This window comes from Diorhabda carinulata, chromosome 8 (assembly GCF_026250575.1).
Source record: "Diorhabda carinulata isolate Delta chromosome 8, icDioCari1.1, whole genome shotgun sequence".
Taxonomy (NCBI): Eukaryota; Metazoa; Arthropoda; class Insecta; order Coleoptera; family Chrysomelidae; genus Diorhabda; species Diorhabda carinulata.
In genome coordinates, this window is record NC_079467.1 from 22,991,760 (window position 1) to 23,012,256 (window position 20,497).

The 20,497-nt window shown below is 32.2% G+C and overlaps 3 protein-coding genes across 5 annotated transcripts; 1 reads left to right on the top strand and 2 right to left on the bottom strand.

The window, feature by feature from the left end:
• Window positions 1–10: 10 nt before the first annotated feature.
• Window positions 11–14,173, bottom strand: LOC130897114 (myosin-9). Of its 3 annotated transcripts, none has more exons than XM_057805723.1 (7): window positions 14,116–14,173; window positions 8,451–8,616; window positions 4,425–4,942; window positions 4,068–4,291; window positions 3,199–3,560; window positions 2,772–3,139; window positions 11–1,089 (listed from the first exon to the last, which is right to left on the bottom strand). In XM_057805723.1, exons 2-7 carry the CDS (start codon window positions 8,596–8,598, stop codon window positions 262–264), a joined length of 2,448 nt encoding a protein of 815 aa, XP_057661706.1. In that variant the 5' UTR covers window positions 8,599–8,616; window positions 14,116–14,173; the 3' UTR covers window positions 11–261. The 3 variants fall into 3 exon arrangements, with proteins under 3 accessions (XP_057661706.1, XP_057661707.1, XP_057661708.1); XM_057805724.1 differs by lacking the exon at window positions 14,116–14,173 and adding an exon at window positions 13,989–14,109; XM_057805725.1 differs by lacking the exons at window positions 8,451–8,616; window positions 14,116–14,173 and adding an exon at window positions 7,016–7,312.
• On the bottom strand, window positions 10,514–11,612 carry LOC130897120 (mitoferrin-2-like). Its single transcript, XM_057805736.1, has one exon. The coding sequence runs from the start codon at window positions 11,552–11,554 to the stop codon at window positions 10,592–10,594; it is 963 nt and encodes a 320-aa protein (XP_057661719.1). The 5' UTR covers window positions 11,555–11,612; the 3' UTR covers window positions 10,514–10,591.
• Window positions 14,174–16,908: 2,735 nt separating the features above from the next.
• Window positions 16,909–20,479, top strand: LOC130897118 (protein PFC0760c-like). The gene is made up of 3 exons (XM_057805734.1): window positions 16,909–17,151; window positions 17,732–18,988; window positions 19,788–20,479. Exons 1-3 carry the CDS (start codon window positions 17,147–17,149, stop codon window positions 19,867–19,869), a joined length of 1,344 nt encoding a protein of 447 aa, XP_057661717.1. The 5' UTR covers window positions 16,909–17,146; the 3' UTR covers window positions 19,870–20,479.
• The last annotated feature ends 18 nt before the right edge of the window (window positions 20,480–20,497 follow it).

Below are 20,497 nucleotides of genomic sequence, written 5' to 3' on the forward strand. Positions count from 1 at the left end.
AAACTCTCCCTTCTGTTGTAAAATTGTTTTTTTTTTTTAATTTTTAGGAATTTCCAACATTAATATATAATTTATTTCCATATAAAATATGTCTAAGTACATGTCAAAATTATAATAATAACATTCTTCAAATTAATATTAATACAAATTCTAAAACAATAGAAAAATAATACCTAATTATAGGTAACCATAAAATTGATATTAGGTACTATAAAAATACTTTGTTTCCGTGATATGTGACACTCGAGCACTAAAATTCTTTTAATCACCACCATCTTTATCTTGAGCTTGTTGCCTACTTTCGGTATCATTTTGTTCAACGTCGTCTTCTGTTGTTGTATCTATACTTTCTTGACTTTGACCATAAGCTATGTGTAAACCGTCTAATTTATTACAAATTTCTACGCTTCTATTTGCTGTGTTAGCTGTTTTAGTTACCAAACTTTCGGCCTGGGTTTCCAGCCGTTTAAGTCGTTCTTCTCTTTTAGCTAACCTTTCTTCGAATGTTCTCCTCGATTCTTCCAATCTAGAAATTGACGTACTTGGCATTTCTGTGTTATTTATATTGGAAGACAATATTTTTTCTTCGCCATTCACCTCGTGAATCTGTTCAATGTCAGAAATTTTATTTAAATCTGTCAGCTGCTTTTCACTATCTAAATTAGTCGGTGTATTTTCTTCTTCCGACTTTTGTTCGTTAGTATCGGTTATAGTCTCAATTTGACTCATCGATACAATATCTTCATTCAAATCAGCGTCCTCTCCAGTTTTTTGAGCACATTCAGATACATCAGTCTCATATCCCGGTTCTTCGTCACTTAAACCCTCTCTATCGTCACTATATCCACTTTCGGCGCTATTATTTACGTCTTCCGTGGTGGTATTTCTTCTGTTAGCAAATTCACTTCTCAATTGTCTCCATTGCTCCTCAGTGCTGGTGTTTTTTTCTCTTGCTTGGGCCCATTTCTCTCTGCTATATTCTAATTCTTCTTTTAATTCGTTCAGAAGTTTTCTTTTCTGGGCGAGCTCGTAACGCAGAATTTTTTCTTGCGTGTGCAGCAATTGATGTTGTTTTTGAAGTTTTCCGACCTGAAGAACAAATACTGTTAATATTGATGCAACTAGACAGATTTTGTTGATATATTTAATCCACCAAGAAGAGTTCTAAAGAAATGAAACTTTCGATTCCAAATTTTTAGATACAAAATATTTAAAAGACCAATAACTCACTCAAACATCTAATATATAGAAGCTAGAAAGATTTTGCAATGAACATATCAATCATAGTTCATCTTCCGTAATGCCTATAGCACGAAGATGACGTCTTATGTGACCGTGTTCGTATAAATGACCAGTCATATTTCGCACCTGTTTAAGCGGAGCAGTTGATTAGTAAGACAAGAGAAAGTCTATCTACATGTACCTTAGCTTGACTAATTCTAGGTATTTTTTTATCTCAATCTTGCTCGCAGACTTCTCAGAGCTCTGAAAGCTACACTTTTGGCTTCACCAAGATTGGACGGTAAACCTACTGGTGCTTTTGCGGATCTCAATCTAGCAAGCGAAATAATCTCGTTTACTGTCCGAGTAATCTGACACTTGAATGAACTGGAGATTGCAACAATCGCTGATCCCAATCTTTGAAGCGAATTAGCCTCTTTTGTACCCTTGTTTCCCGAGTGATATGACACCAAAGCGAGCTGGACATCGCAACAATCGCTAATCCCAATCTTTGAAACGAATTACCCCCATGTTGCCCTTATTTGCCGAGTGATTTGATACTAACACGAGTTGGACATCGCAATAATCGCTGATCCCAATCTTTGTAGCAGATTAGCCTCGTTGTTGCCCTTTTTTTCCGAGTGATTTGACACTGAAACGAGCTGGACATCGCGATAATTGCTGAAAGCAATCTTTGGAGAGGATTAGACTCCATATAGCCGTTATTTTCCAAGTGATCTGACACTCAAACAAGCTGGATCTTGCAACAATCGCTGATCCCAATCTATGGAATGAATTAGCCTCGTTGTTGCCCTTTTTTTCCGAGTAATCTAACACTGAAACGAGCTGGACATCGCGATAATTGCTGAAAGCAATCTTTGGAGAGGATTAGAGTCCATATAGCCTTTGTTTTCCAAGTGATTTGACACTCAAACAAGCTGGATCTTGCAGCAATCGCTGATCCCAATCTATGGAGTGAAGTAGCCTCGTTGTTGCCCTAATTTGCCGAGTGATTTGATACTAAAATGAGCTAGACATCGCAATAATCGCTGATCCCAATCTTTGTACCAGATTAGCCACGTTGTAGACCTTATTTTCCAAGTGAATTGACAATCAAATAGCTGGATGTTGCAGCAATCGCGGATCCCAATCTATGGAATGAATTAGCCTCGTTGTTGCCCTTGATTTCCGAGTGATTTGACACTAAAACGAGCTGAACCTCGCAATAATTGCTGAAACCAATCTTTTGATTGACATACAACATATTATGAATCTTAGTGAAGGTAATTACTAAGTTTATTATTTAATCAGAGTTAACATAAACTTTGTCGTGACAGAAAATTAGTTAGCTGACGATGAACATGTTATGATCTAAGTTAGTTGAAAAAAGTGAAATCTTTTGTCATCAACGATTGTTAAAACTCTATCAAATCAATTAAAAGGACAATCAAAATATTTTATTTAATTATTTTCATTATATTACAAAGAAACTAGAAATCCATGAAGTTTCAACTAAGTTCGAACAACGTATACCAAAGAGTGATACTTACGACAAGCCACGTTTTTGATAATTCACTCTGCACCACCTCTAACCTCTTCTCTTGATCTTGAAGCCTGTTTTCCAAGTGACAATTGAGATGTTTCAAATGTGCAGTTTCTTTCTCTAGAGATTTCTTCTCCAATATGAGATCCTTGAGTCTAATGAACGTTTGACTTACACTTAATACTAAGCTAGTACCTTTAGGAGTTACTACGGTCTTGTAACAGGGATTATCGTTATTTTGTTCATCGGTTAGATTATTTGTTGGAACAATTTGATGACTGAGAAGTTCTATTAACACTTTCCATACTTTTGGTAGATTTTCTACGATTTCTTCTGCACTACTCATTTGGTGACGGGTTGAATTATTTGTTCCTTCTATAAACGATTTAACAAACAAATATATGCAAGTTGAAACATGTGAGATATACGTTTACCTCGATCGCACTTCGATATCGCGTTTTCTTCGCCTACTTGTTCTTCATTCTCATGCAATTGGTTTATTAATTCTAGAAGAACCTTCGGTAAGGCATACGATACTTCTGATGAAACTTCGTTAACAACGATGTCTTTTAAGAGACCATGATTTTCTTCAAGGTGTTTTTGAAGCTTATCCAAATCTATTTCTTTATTATATCTTAGTAAAGCTTCAGAGAAAAGTTGATTGATTACAGCTAGTTCTTCTTGATATTCACGATTTTCCGCTTTCGACAGCCCAAGATTGGATTCTAATGTTTTGATTTCGTCGTATTTTTTGGAATTATCTAATTCTAACTGAGATATTCTTTCATCCAATTCACTAAAACAAATTTCTAAGGTTTTCATGCAATACTTTATTAGTTTTCTCGTTTTTATTTTATCGATCATAACAAAGGATACGGGACAGGAGAGAACAAAATGTATCTTTATAAAGAATTAAAGAAAAAATGACTTCATAATTTGATTCAAAGCATATATGTATCCATAACATGCTAAAAAGCAGATTTATTTTATGAGATATTGTCTAATGTGTTGTCGAATTTCGGGGACGGCTCTTTTTAATCTAATGTAAAGTTATGAAGTTTTCAAAATTAATGTAAATAGACGAGACCAAGTCGTAAATACATAAAAATTTGATTGTCATTTGATTAAGTCGTGAAATATAAGTTTTGTTATCAAAAAGCACGTGTATGTTATTGTTTTAATACCACAAGAAATGTCGACGTTCACTGGCGTAGGCGTAGAAAAATTTTTTTTGTTAAATAACTTCTTCAACTTTAAAAATTGAGAGCTGATATGCACACCTTAGATTATTCGAAATAATTACCCATTTTTCATCTGTTCGTGTTCCAAATCTTTCTTCACGTCCGCTAATTGTGATCTTAATTCTTCTTTCTCTTTTCTTTCGGCCCGTTGTCTTTCTTCGTACAAAAGCCTCAAATTTCTCATATTTTCAATCTGTCGCTCGTATTCTTTCCTAAGATCTTCAGACAAAATGGCTGCTTCTCTAGTACATAGACTTTTTTCGATGCTTTCCACTTTTTCCTTCAACTGAAAAGAAAATGGGAAACATACTTTAAAAAACAAACTATTGAGTTTACTTTACCTGGAAACCATTAATTATTATTAAACGATTAACTTTTTGAAGACTGTAATGAGCAATTTGAAAAGATAATTCACTTACTTCTTTTAATTGTGTTTCTCTTATCTGTAACATGTGTTTTGAAACGGAAATAACATCTTTAAGAGCTACTACATGAATTCTATAATCCTCTCTCTCTGTTTCGAAGTTTAATATTTCTGAATTAAGCCGTTGAAGATCGTTTTGTAACTCGGAAATGTTTATTCTCAGTTCTCTGTTTTTCTCTATTATATTTTGACTTTCTTCTAAAAGTGCAGTTTTCTCTTCAACGATTTCTTTTAATTCTTCATTTTGTTTGCGTAAAAAATCGGTTTCGGCTTTTTCTTGACGAAGACGCTCGATTTCTTCTCGGAATTTCGTTAAATTATCGTCAGAAGGATCTACTCGAGTCGCTTTCAAAGATTCATTTTCTTTTTTTAATCTTTCTACTTCGGCTCGTAAGTCCCCCATTTCTTTTCGTTTGCCAGCTATTATTTCTCTTCTTTTTTCGTGTTTTCTTCCCAATTCCAATTTGAACTCACTTAATTTTTCTTTGTTTGCTTCGGAAATATTTTTTATAACTGTAAAAAAATACTTTTTATTTACATGAATATGGATAATTCGGTTTTCCAAAAATGTTGATGTTGAAATTGTAATTGAACTAAAGAGACACCCTCGTGAAGTTGATACCTTTTGTACCAAATATTTCGGTATAAATAGACATAAATGAAAATGTTTGACACAAAATTAGCTCTGAATCAATTATTTTTATTAGAAATTTTATCACAAAATTAAATATATGCAAATGAAGAACGTATTAAATGTTACTTCAGTTTTTTTTAAATGAGAAACCACATGATTTTTTTTATTTTCTTATACATAGTACTTTTTCTTCTGATCTATTACAATACCATCGTATTAAATGAATTATTGGTACATTTGGTCATTTAAGTACATCAGATAAATAAACCAAATCTATTTTTTACATCACTAAAAATTCTATTGACGATTATGTATTATGAAACAAAATAATTCAAGTCATAGCACACAAACAGAATTACTGCACTAATGTTCTATCAAAACTAAAATATCAGGTAATAAGTATGCGATTAAATACAACTTCTCTATACATTGTATATAAAAATTATCAGTCTACTTCATTATTAACGCCTTTATAAGCATCTACCAAAGTACTATTATTCAATCTAAAAGATACATAGGCGTAGAAAAAGTATAGTACGTAATACGTGTTGTAAGCGGTTAATATACTTTAGAGACACGCACATTTTTAAAGAAATGCGCCGAATGAAGCTTTATCCACGGATAAACACCACTTACAGATGAAATTTGCCTTTTAAAACGAATTATACAAAAAAATTATTAATAAATAATTTGATTGTAGCCTTAGTAATAATGAATTGATGATAGTGCTATGTATATCTCGTAATTTATTCACTGACTCTTATTCTATGCTTGCTCATAGTGCACAACGTTACACGAGTGACTAATATCCGTGACAATTGGATACAGATGATTAGGTTAGGTTAGGAAATGGATCCGGTCAAAGAAATCAAGATCAGAATTGAAATGGCTCGAAAGGCATTTGTCAAGAACTCCTCAATGTTTACAAACAGAAAAAACTGGTGTACAGAGTGGAAACTTGGACCAAGAAAGCTCAAATGATCAAAAAAACTTAAGGCATTTGAGATGTGACTCTATAGACGCACCATGAAGATACCCTGGACTGACAGAATCACCAACGACGAACTACTAAGACGCATTGTTCGCAAAAGAAAGCTGATGACAATTATTAAGATAAGAAAAACATCTTACATAGAACATATTTTGTGCAACGACAAATACCTACTGCTACAGAACATATTACAGGGCAGAGTAGAGGCAAGGCATCGGCAAGAAGAAGAAATCCTGGCTCCGTGACATAAGAGAATGGACAAATTTCAGCGTGTCGGATAATTGTTTCATGTTGCGAGGGACAGAGACGCATTTAAAAACGTGGTCGCCAACCTTCAATGAGAGGACAGAATGAGAAGAAGAAGAAGAAGGTTAGGTTAGGTTGGTTTAGTTTTAAAATTTCCGTGTTTCTAAGATTAAAATTAGACCACGGTTTTTTCCGTGGAGGGTGGTGATTTTGGATCAAATGCTAAGATTTAGAGACACGGAAAAAACCTTCATTCTGATCCGTTTTCATATAAATTTCCGTGTCTACAAGAGCCACCGTTTTACGCCTCACCTTAAATATTCGCGATTCTATTATTAATTAATTGAAATGAAAAATATGTCCACAACATATTCCATACTGTCCATTATAAAAATATTAATGAGTTTTGGCCGAATGTCTCCCATATATCTAATTTTTTGTTTCAATGACTTTTTTTATTTCAAACACATAAAAACTACAAAAGAATAGTTATTGAATTTCTTCGATTCTTTTACTAATTATTACGCAACAAAAGAAATAATTTTTCTAGATTGAAAAAGCAAAATTTCATTTAAAAGAAAATTATATGAAACTTGTAAAAGTGTGGAAACACTTTTTTTTATATCCTTTCTAATAGAAAAAAATGTAGAATGGTCGCAGAATTACATATAATAAATATTTATATTGCAAATAATATATAAATATTATCACTAACCTTTAGTTTTAGTTGTTAAATTGATTAACAATAGCAACAACCAATATTTTGAGAACAATATTAAACATTTTATTAACTGCTTCATAAATATTATGAAGATGCAAATAGAATTCGAGATACGGCCACTGCAAATAATTTCAGTAAACTAATTACCGACCTTTGAAATAATTTTTTTATGTTCATAGAGAAAAAGGGTCGTTAAAAACTAAATAAGACGAAAAACTATTTGCTTGACGACTATCAATCTTTATTAAGTGACAGAAGCCTTATTTTTTCGTTAAATTCATTTAAAAACTTGGTTACATTGGGAACGGGTAGTAAGAGAATAGATGTGTGTACAGGTTGTCCTCATTTTATTCACCGTTATACAGATTGGCGATAATAATAATAATAAAAACTTGTATGCTTTCAATGTTTCAGATATTGAATTACTAATCTAAGCTAAAATTGATAAGGATATTATGCAAAATTTTTTAGCTGATCAACAAATGTTGTGTTTGTTTCATGTAGTTGAACAAATTTTTAGTGGACAAACATGAACACTAACTGAATGGAATCCAAACATACTTGAAAAATGTAATTGAATTGATTGTAATTAGCTATTGGGTTGATAAATTAGAATTAGAAAAAACCACCATGAATACGAAGCTTTCCGTTAAAGAGATGACATGAGACTATTAAAAATCATTTAGCGAGAGGAATAACAGTTTACAATAACTCGTTATATAGAAAGCAAAGAAACTGACTGTTTCATCTACATTAACAGACGTTCCCATTCTGGCAAAATCGCGAAACAGATCCTTTCCTCGCCAGAACTAAACCGCCACACTATCTAGGCAGCTTTCCATTGCCTTTTGTTTTGGCCATAACTCGATAGAGCTCGATAATTCTATTGGATTCGATGGATACAATCGGTTTCAATAGGATGGGAGTCACCTCAAGGACTGCAAATTTCTTGATGGAAATCCTTAGTCCTTGAACATGCGATATCCTGATCTAATTCATTCCAAGTTCCAGCCATATTTTTCCAAAAGTTTTTGGTAAAATAGTTGTTAGTTTTGTTTACAATTTTATATATATTCATTGCAGAGCAAGTTTGGAGAAATTAAATTCTTCTTGAAAAATCACTGCATTCACGTCCTAGCTCATCTAATCTAATCTAATAAGAGCCGAAAGCAACGAACCAATTCTCGATTTTTGAAAAAGTCCCCAAAGCCAAAATAAAAGAAAAATGTTGTCAAAAGGAAACAGTGTAAGTTTTCCAGTGATACTATAAATTTTTACTTCTATTTTGTTAAACAGCCAAGAAGCCAAGAAACGAAAATTAGAAAATGAAATATTAAATTAAAAAAAAAAAACATCCGAAGCAAGGATATCGCACTAATCACTATTTGGTCGACTAATTGCAGTTAAATGCATATAAAAAATGACTCACCAGCTGCAGCTTCATTAAAGTTCGTTTTCGCACTGATCGGATTATGACTCGTGGAACTTTTTACGTCGATTTTCGATTTAGATGCGTCGTTGGACCAAAAAGGGTCTTCGTTTTTTTCTTCGAAATACGAACTAGAAACGTTTCCCATGTTTACACTTTACGAAATCTGAAAAAAGAAAAATCTCGACGTGAAAAGTTGCCAGCACGTACGAGAAAACAGAATGGCGATTGTGAACTCTAAAAATATCCCATGAGTATTGGCTTTTTTACAGTGGCGTCTTTATACTTCGGAGTGGTGGTATTGATTTTGTATCGAAAAATAGTTAAAAAAAAAGGAGAGTCCGGATGAATAAAATGCTCCAAATTGAGAACGTTGACATTTATATGTTACCATGAGATTAATTTTAGAAGGTTTGGAAATATTTGTTTATACAGAGTGAGTGGAACATGTGATTAAAATAAATTAACAACCCAAGAAGAATAACGAAGAAATCTGAGTGGGGCTGGACGAATTATGGAGGCATTAGAAACAGAACAAGAACCAATAATAGAAGAAATAGAGAAGACAATTCAAATAAATAAAACTTTTAGAGTAGAAGAAAGATAGATAACGTTGAAAGAAATGATTGGAAATGTGAAATGAATCGAGAAGAAGAATGTAGCAAAAATTACCAAATTATTATTCATCTATAGCTTTTAGTTTTTAGCGACGCTGCCAATGTAAAACTAAAAATCATTGTGTTCATTACGTATACGCCATATTTTATATTATTGTTTGATAATATCTTAATGTTTGAATCTAAAAATATTATTTGATATGATTCATCCAAAATATTCTTAATTTCTTTGGCTTTCCCTTGAATCCATACTGATAATTTTACGAGAAATCGTAGGTGTTATTGGCAAGTGGTTGTAACTGAATGATACATAAATTGAAATGATTGTATACTATTTTTGTGAGTTTCACTATATTATTATTATTGGTTAAGATACAGGGTGTAGCAAGCAATTTTGTTGGGGCCGTATACATATTTTTCCTGTTATTTATTTTCTTGAAAGTATTTTATTGTTATTCGCGGAAGTTAAAGTCTATTCATCGAAGAAAAATAGTGAACCAAAACATATTCACGCATAGTGCTCGTTATCATGGCCGTAAACGCCAAAGCCGAGCATATAACAGGACCACACAACGCCGTCTCTGTACTAAATCTGATCTAACGACTTGTTCAGCGTTATGGCCTCTCCCACTTGACATTTTATTTGTGGTTTATTAAGGTGCCACCGATTTGGACCAATGACGATGCCAAGTCGCGTTTCGCTCGGGGTGTTCACGTCCTGATCACGCACTGAGCATTGTTTTGCTTTACTATTTTTCTTTAGTGTCGATACTATCACACACAATTTAAAAGCAGATTGGATTCTTGAGCTGTTAAATATAGTTTTGAATTTAAGTCGCGAAAGCTACTGTTGTATTGTTTATCACAAAAATTTCGTATATAATATATATAAATATGTGAAAAATTCCATTGGTTCTTCCTTTAAGTCTGACCTTATCGATTATTTATGTCTATGAAATTACCAATGACGTTAAAAAGGTTATATTACTACAATTTTTAGGTAATTTGTATAATCTGTATTCTATTTTTAGAAAAAACGATTTTTCTTTGGAAATTTATAAAGAACAATGAAAGGAAACTGTTAATTTGTAAACTACTTTAATTATATATGGTAATGTCTATGGGAAATCAAATTTGTAACCTTTTGTAAATCATACAGGAAAACGGATAATTATATGTTTGTTACTTACGTCACTCATTTACATCGAGAAAACTTTTTAATTCAATTCGACAGTTACATTAAAATTTCACAAATACAAAACTGATAAATATACCCATATAAATATAATATGTCGTTTTTCTCTTCAATATTGTTGTTTATAATAAACCTGGTTTTCTTAGATTCTTCGATTCTCTATTTGCAGAATTTATTTTTTTCCCTTAAGTTCAATACCGTCAGTTGTAGAAATATCCAAGGCATGATAAGAAATATAATAACAAAGAAAATTTCTTGATATTATAATAATAAATAACACAGAGACACTCAATGTATAAAAAAATTACTGCTAAATCTTTTATGACTTATTATTCTTTTCTCTTTGGTTCAATATGTGTTTTATTTTGTAAGAAAAACTTGAAAAATTCGTACGTAAACCAGCATATTGCAGTTGATGGTATCGTATAAAGCATCCTAGCTTGTAAACCTCCAAGAAAACCTAGAAGACCTTTAGTTTTAAATACAATCCCCGCAGCTTGCTTCAGCGATTCCACATTTTTTGTTCCTTCTTGAGTATTTAGCAGAGTTTTACAGACATCTAGAGGATTGGTGACTGCCGAAGCTACTCCCCCAGCTATTCCACCGCTTAAAACATGCGTCCCAGGATTGTAAGCCCGTTCTTTATTCAATATATTTTGACATATTTCGTAAATCATAAAGTGTATACTTTGGAATGGTATATTCATGATCAGCGTTGTGAAAAATGATCTATAAAATGCTCTTACTCCTTCGTTCTTATAAATATCTACGGCACATTTGAAAGTATTCCTACAAACGGAATTCTGCATTTGCATTCTTTGCTTTACTACTTCAGATGGATTCATTATAGAATCGTGAAAGAACGTAGCCGTACATCCAGCTATACCATGACATATAGAATCATATTGATCATTTTTTACGAAATGTTTTAGTTTATCTTTTACTAATTCATAGTTTGCGAAATATAAACCGTGAGCTGGACCGGCTGCTATAGCTATAGCTGACATACCACGTATTGGACTCAAAGGACCTTCTTGTCTTATCATTTTAATTAGGAATTGGATCACTTTTTCCTTTGCCTTAAACGATATTGATTGCATTCTGGTTTTGACTGTATCGATTGGGAACATTATGCAAAACTCCATTATGCCCGCCGAAGCTCCTGCTAGTAGATGAGTAGTAAAACTGCCGTGTTTTATGGATTCATATTCGTCTTCGCTCATACATATGGCGTGAAAAATATAAGATAAAACTGGAGTATTTTGTGGGTACTTATAAATAATATCGTGCATTAACCTTTATTAACATTCGGGAAACGTCACTTATGTCATTTATAATGCACACAGAGTTTATGTCGTGAGAGAAGAGTTTACCTTGATTATAGAAACGCGCGTCAGATAATATAATTGTGAGTGTTGGTGTAGTGGTAGCGAAAACAGTGTGTTCAGCATGAATATCACGAACGGTTTCAGAAATTCTAGCTTACAAATACGGTCAGAGTGCGCTGGTGTTGTCAAACTTGTGTAAATAATAAGTCACTGAATGTCAAAAGATAGTAGTTTGTCTTGTTTATTGATGTAGATCGTGAAGCCGGACCTCTTCTATTATGTTGATTGAACCCAAAGTTTGGCGGATGGGCAGGTTTTCTTTGTACACAGCGGTAATGTCTTGATATTGTTTTTTGTAATTTATTCACAAACTGTTATTGCAGTTTTTGTTTGTTCACATTCTAAAACCGAATTATCGAGAAATTAACTTTGTATAAATAAGCGCTTGTTTATTAGCGAGAAGTCGGTAAATAATCTGATGTTTTTTAAATAAATTAATATGTTAATATTTAGTAATAAGTCATAGTGTATAGTACTGTACTTAGTGCATAAATAAATTACGTAATCAAGCAAGAAACAACGTTTTTTTAAATCTATCCCACCTTTAAAAACAGTTTAAATACATAGGAATAAAAACAACAGTATAATTTCGCTTCCAAAATACTAAAAGTTAGGTATCACGATACTGGTCATGGCATAGAGACCTTATTGTTGATTTTTTCCTATAAATGTGATGTCATATGTGAATTATGAAGTAATTATTTAAAAAAACAGATAATAAGATAAGATTAATTAACACAAAATAAATATGTTTTCAAATATATTTCTGACACATGTCAAAAGTTGAGTGTTAGTCTAATTTATATGACAATCTTAGACTAAATAGTCTCATATTTTGACAGATAAAATGGCAAAGCATCTAAAAGGATTAACGTCAAAACGATTCTCTATTTCCTGCTTTTAATGACTTTTAGTTAAAAAATGTTTTTACTGGAATTTTGCGTCAGAACTTTGGTATTGATAAAACTCCATTTGTACTTCCCTGTTTAAAACAAATATTTATAGGTATAAAGCACCAAATGTACGGTCTGGTAGGAATCAACAAAGAAAATTCTATTTTTGCGTATCAAAACGTAGTTACTTATTATTAAATTCTATTTTTGGCGATGTTTTATTTCTGGATTTAGTCTAGAATCTTTAGTAACATGTAAATGACTGAAAACAAAATATTTTCCGAAGTAAACAATTGAACGACGTAGATTTAGATTCATTAGTACGCAATAAAATTAATTTCCTTAAAAAACAATTTTCAAAAAATTCATTAAAACTACAATACGTCGAATTGATCGTGCAGCAAAAATTCTCAGTACTTCCCTTTTTCAATTGTTTCAACGACGAATTTATTATTTGTTTTTCTTTGGAAAAACTATTTCAGGTCTGCAGAATTTAAATGAGATTTGATCTAATTGTGTTTTAACCCGAGGAGTTGTACGACTCCCAACAGGTTCAGTCCACTTATATATTTACGGTGTTGATTTGGGTGTGAATCCATGTATCATCTGTAATCAAATTTCGAGGCAAAAAATATATTCTCTTATGAATAAACAGCTCTAAACAGCGCCCTGAATCACAACATCTGCATACTCATAAGCATAAAATGTTCTCAATACTTTCAAATGTTTTATCACTATTTTTTTTTCGCATTTCCTAGTGCAACCGCATCTTCTGGACGTCCTAAGAGTCGAGCTTATACAGAGCTACGTTTGAACAACAACAGTAAATGATTTTGCTGGCCATTATACTTTCCAAGTCTAGCTTCAATCAATATACATATCACAGTACACATTAATTTAGAAAACTTTACTTTGTGTTGACATCTATCGGTCAGATAGGAGGTTATTGTACTCTTGTAGGTAAAATATTCCAGCTCATCGACGGTAGACATTCAAAATTAGTTAAATAAATAAATAAATTCAATTTATATTAAATAGAATCAACGCGAGAATACATAAACATCGAAACTTTTCGCGGACAGCTTGTGGCAAGCTTCGTCCGACTTGCGTCTCCATCGAGAAACGTTGATGTAAATGCATTGATCAAGATGGTATCAATTTGAACCCTTTTGTAATTTATTTTAATGAAATCTGACTTATACCAATCTCTGTAGCACAATCTATTCAAATTCGCTGATATTTCTGAACGAAACGTCTCCCGAAATTACTTTTACGTAAGTAGTAGAGAAAGCAACGTTTATTATTTTAATCAAAATATTTAATAAAAATATATTTCTATAGCGAAGACTGCAATGTTGGGTTATTGGATTTAGACTTTTACTCACAACAACCGATCGATTCGGATCTAAATCTGCACTTGAATTGAAAAATAAACTGAAACTTACAAAATATTAAACACTATCGAGTTCAACGTTTTAGTTTTACGCGAAAGTAGCACTAAAACAAAAATTTTAAAGATAGATTTGCTTATTGAAGTTTAAAGAAAGGTTATTTTTAGCATAAGACACTCACATAGCTTTCATAATGTACAGCTACGTCAGGAAGTAGCAATGGCGGATGGTGAAACAGGACGGTAGGATTTTAACAAATACCTGGTTTTTAATGTTTATTTATATAACGCTTACCTTTGCCAGGGATTAACTAATGATTTATTCTTAATTATATTTGGAACAGTGTAAATTATGTAATAGAAGTTTGTTCTGGTATCTAGCGCATACGACTTTTCAATTAGTCAAAAAATTAAGCTAACAAATAAGGTGTCTGGACGTTTTTTTTTTCAAATTTATATCGCGTTATATTCCACATACAATATGATTTTGATGGTTATCTAATAAAAATTTTCGATTTAGCTTAGTTAATTTACACGTTTACATAATTGAACCTGAAGAATCAAATATGTTTTCAAATTTACTGTAATTACTGGAATAAGTGATTAATATAACGACAAAAACATATGAGAGGGTCTAAGAAATAAGAAACTAAAGAAATCTGATAATGTAGGTTTACTCTTGGTAGCTGCACTGAAACTGTACTGAACTGGACCAGTACAGACCAATTCATGAGTGTAGAGAATCAGTTCGATCGAGTACAAAGAACGATTCAGTGCTGAAGTATTTGAGGTTATTTGATGTGATTCAGGCCTTGTAGTATTAACAATAATGGAAAACGTTTTAGAACTTTTTGATATTTTACATTCGTCCGATGTCGAAGCTTTGCAGAACTGACTCTAGACCCAGTGCAAGCAGTGGAGTGAACTGGATGGAGTAGTTCTCTTGCACTGTTACTAAGAACAGCGACACTAGCGCTGGTTCTGCTAAAAAGAACGCTTTAGTGTACACTTCCTGAAATAGTTCTGCCAGTGCAGCTACCAAGAACAAACCTGATATAATATATCCAGTTTTGGAATAAATGTTATAATCAACATTTATAGTTTTCAAGACGCACAAGTGTTTGGGTTATCAACAACCATGCATTTAATTTTGTCGTATCAGTGTTCGTTTCAAAATATTTTTCTCACATAAGAAAATAGTCTTCGTGAATGTGTTTCTATACAAAAAAAAAACAGTCAAATTAACTTTATAGTTAATGAGCGAAAGTAAATGTTTACTTTTTCTCCACTTTTCTAGTACTCTTTTGTTAAATCCGTAATAAAATCTGTTATAAAGAATTTCTACAATTTCGACAATTTTTATTTAAATTCAACGGCGTTTTATCTACTTGTGTCAACGGCTACGACGTTGCCAATTCATTAATTTGAAATAAAAGTAAACTATTCCGAATTTATTTTTGCATTTCGACATAAGAATAGCAAAAAAAACAAAAACATTCATGGAAATTTAATAGATTCCACTGGCGACTTGTCTGTGAAAATTTTTATATCTACAAAATGTCCGCAACACAGCAATTATATGATTAATATTGCGAAAATATTCTCATACCAAGTCTCGATATGTTTTGGTAGCTTATTATAGAAAATTATTATCTAGAAATTTATTGGTATCCGAGATATCTAGATCGTTAAGAACTAAATCTCTTTTTTTGCTTGACAAACTGAAAAAGGAATTAACAAAGTTGAAGTATATTTTTTCATAGGAGGTTTTATCAATAAAAATCTTAATTTTTTCATATATTTTATCGAACTAGAGAAGTTAGAGCTATAACCACCATTCTGAACGAGTATGATCTGGCTGCAATTGGGTCGCTGCTACAACAGAGTTAATAGTTGAATAGTTGTATATGCGATTTCTTATCGAAAAATAAATTTGTTAAGAGAACAAGTACGCCCTATGATCTACTATGATTTCAAAGTCTGTTTAAGCGAACACAAAGTCACAAGAGGTTGCAGCGCGCATTTGGTTCCGAATTTCAAAGGGGATGAAACACTTGCTGGTAAATCCTAATTTCCGTCTTATAGAAGAAGATCCAAGATGCACCTATTGAACCACCTATGAAGGGATTGGATCCGTAACAGTTACTTCAAGTTTACATGGTCATTTTCGTGTGAAAAAAGTTGTTGCCTGTTGGGTGCAACTATTTCCAAAAGGCTTCGTGGAGGAAACGTAACGCAATAACAAGTGATGATATTCCTACTCGCTAGAAGAACCGTGTGCGGATTCACGAGGATTCACCAAGAACAACAAGAACGAAAAAGCATAAATCTATTGAAAAAGTAATATACGCAATTTTTTTTCTTGGTACAGAATTAGTTGATTAGAATAATTACAGCAAACTGATGTGGTGCATCAACTTGTTCTTGAGTCAGCCTCGTCTCATACTTTTGGTTGTTATTCAGATGGAGCAATTCATAAATTTTAGGGAGCATTTCAAAATATGACTGACCTTCAGTTTTCAAATTGTGAGTGCCTCGGTTAGAGAAGGGTAATTATTCAGGTGGATATTAGTTTGAAAATAAATAAAATTATTTTCTCAAAGTGGAGGTTTTGTAGCTTGAAAATCAAAGCGTCATCTATATATTGAGCTGAACAGTTGAGGAAGTTGGTGTCGACTTCCAGGTTCCGAGATCTAGTCTTTTGAGATCTCACAATCATCTGAGCTTCTTCTTAAAGCTTAAATAAACGGCCTTTCCATACGATAAACCTTTAAACTGATTCTATCTAGGTTTATAGGGGATCTATTTAAGCTAAGAACCGATATATTAAAACGTTTTCTTATAAAAGATAATTTATAAAGCCGTTACGCCACTGAGATGCCAACTTAAACGTGCCAGATTTTAAAAATATAGCGAACACCATTTCATTTCAATGCTCGTAAAGAGTAAAGGAAAGTAATAGTCTGGATAAAATTATTTAACACATATCGCTCGCCATGTGACCTACGTCAGCAATAATTTTTTGAAAATGATTTTTCATATCAGTTTATCTGAATTCACACATCATTCGTATGAATAATATTGGCTCGCGACAGAATGATAAATAATAAACACGTGCTTTAATAGATTGTCAATAGTGTCACTTAAAAAATGTAATTTGTAATTCACTTAAAAAGAATCTTCCGGTTTCTAGTTTGTTAGTTTCTTAAGACAATGAGGTAAGTATAATATTAACATTGTATATACGAGATGTGCCTGGTGCTCCATTTCTAATTCTTCCATTTAGTACTGGAAGTCTTTTCCAATTTAAGCTTACTTGTCGCTCTTCTTTTACATCTTTATCAGTCTCAAATCTTGTTCCTTGGAATCTCTAGGAAACATATAGAAATCGCACGGTACAAGATCCGGCGAATAAGTGAAGAAATAAAAGTCAGTGTGTGCACAATCAGGGCTGTATGATGGATGAACCATTAACTTGCACATCTCACTGATAAAAATCAAATGTGTGAAAGATTGGATTGTCATAATGTCTCTTGTCTCTTGTCTGATATGCTTATTCTGCAAATAAATTTGAATTTGGCTCATCTAGAAAGGCCCAGAAAGACGATTGCTCTTTTTTTTTCTTTTAAACATATATGTAAATACATGATTGGTCAAATATAAATTACACGCATCCTTCAATGTCCCGCTATGGCCATGGCACTTTTTGCATTCGTGCTTACTCACTTTATAAAAGACAGTTTGAATTGTCTCCTAAGCAAAATAATTCTGATAATCTGAAAATATTAATTTTTCTAGGTTTTTTGTAAATATTCTAGTTTTGCTGAGTGCATTGGTCGTAGTTTCTGCTCAAAATAAAAAAACCAAAAAGTATGAATCGGATGTGAGAGATGTAGAATCATTAACTGCTGCAGATAGAGATGCTCAAAAACAAGTTTGTAATGGAAGAGAGTGTAAAAAATATCAAAATTACGATCGATATGATAACGACGAAGACCACCATGAAACATTTTCAAAATATAGTAAACAGTTCAACAAAGCTAAATACCGAAATGAATACAATGAAAAAGAAGGATATAGAGAACCAAAAAATAAAAAAGAAGGGAGTAATCGATATGAGGGAAATAAAAAAAATGTTGAACAAATTATCGATGAAAGTAGTGAAAATACAGAAGATGATGGTAGCTCTAATTCCATAAGAAATAAATATAATAAAAAGCAAGACAGAGATGACAATAAATATAAAAAGAAAAACTATATAAAGAAATATGATTCTGGTGAAGATTCTAATCAAGATGATGATAAAAAGTTCGCGAAAAATGATGTACTAGAATATAATAATATGAAAGACGAAAAGTATAATATAGAAGTCAAGAAAATAAGAAGGAAGAATGAAGACAAAAATAGAGGGAAAGAAAAGAAAAAAGATCAAATGATAACTAAACAATATACCAGAAATAAATTGAAGTTTCATAATGATGATTCAGATGAAAATTCAGCGGAACAAGAATACAACAGAAATGTTAAAGCTATTGAAGGTAAAATGAGAAAACAAGTAAAATTTAAAAAACAAGATAGCAATAATTCTGACGAAAATGACGGAATTAATTATAGAAAAAATAAAAAATGGCAAAAAAATATTGTAAATCCTAGTGGGCTTAAGCTTTTAACAGAAAGTGAAGAATCATCGGAATTTGCTACAGTTGAAACTGATGATGAGCAGACTAATGACAACGAAGACAAAGAACAAAATGAAAATGAAGATAATAATGACGATAATAATGAAAGTTATTTTGATGAAAATAATGAAAGAGATGCTAAAGAAGATAAAGACAACGAAGACACGTCTAAAGAAGATAAAAAGCGAAAACCAGAAAACCGAATTGTCGATAGTGACAGTGAAGAGGATTTCAGTAACGAAGAAAATGAAAAGTTTTCACGTAAGAAAAAAATTATCAGTATAAAGAAATATCGTCACGAGAAAAATAAAAATCCTACTAATAAAGATGACAATTTTCTGAGAAAAATCCACAGGCTGAAGAAAAGAAAATTTCAGTAAGTACTTATTATGAATTCGATAAAAAACTACTCAATTGGTTTTCATTTAATTTCAATATTATACGATCTCATATTTTATTCTTCAATTAAACAATTTATTAGTATCCATAAGATTTATCATGCCCGATCCACACTCTCCTCGAGTCTACACAAGTGAGTGGACATGGCGCTCGCCATCCTGTCGCTCTGCTCCGTGTCAGCTCTCAGATTCGAGTCTAAGAACGATGTGAATAAAGAATAAATCGAGAGTGTGGATGGTTAGCACTAATATCCCCAAGACACGTCTCGATAGGTGCCACGCGGTACAAAATAATTATTTACACAATGATCTATTTTATCAATAATGCATTATTGCTATAGTTCATTCAGAAAGTTCGGGAGGAATCTGCTGTGACAATCAATAAGCTCTTGAGGTACTAGGGAAGTGATTATCATATCTAAGGTGGTACAAATTTTTCAGAGGTTATGAAAGAGCAAACGAGCGAGCGAAAAGTGCTGTCATGTGTCCTCAAAGTATAAGGGACAAAAAACTTGAGACATCTTTCTGAATAGGTGATTGGAAACAAAAGGCATGTGATACACTGAATCCCTCTTTCCGAGGGTTATTAAAGATAATGGGGGATGGCGTTATCCAATTTAAAAATTAATATTTTTGCTTTCAATATGTTCAAATTGGGTTCTGCATCGTTCAAAACAAGCCTTTCTTTAATATAAATCATTCCTGAATATTGGCAGTTATTTTTATTTACATCCATAGCAGTCTTTTTCTGATTATCAGAGTTTATTCCACTTACAGAGATGACGACGCTGATACGGACTCGAATGAAGATGGTCCTCCAAAAAGATTTCATTTTAATACCGATGAAGAAGATTATTGAATTTCTGTAGAAAAAAATATAGTGGAAATACGTCCGACAAAAAATATTGGACAAGTTATACATAAAAAACTTTTTACTTATAATTGATAGTAGTTCAATTCTACATTACCCAATACCAAAACAAAAAATGACAGTGTCTGTGATTTTAAATAATAATTATCGAATTTCCAAAGTGTAATAACCAAAAATATCCTTTTTATTAAAAAAAATATATATATATATAGATGTATATAAGTATTAATTACTCTTATTAATTATTGTTATAGTCCATTCATTTGAAAGCAATAAAGATTAATCTTGAATTAAACTGAGTATGAATATGAAAGAGAGTCGAAAAGGTTTTGTCATAGATTTTGCCTGATTTTGCGATTACAACTTCGGGAATTATTGAGTTTTGTCACCCATTATTTCACATTTTATTTTTATTGGTTCCAGCTATTACTTTCTAGTAATTTCAAGGTTGAACTTTATCGAAAAATGGTTATTAATCGTATATTCTGAATATTTGTAATCTTACACACCTTCCTTTGGCAGAGGCCTTTATAAAAACCAATTATGATGTCTCAAATACGAGGTCTGGCTATTAAATAACAATACTGGTTACGAAAAATTGTTTTATTATATCGCC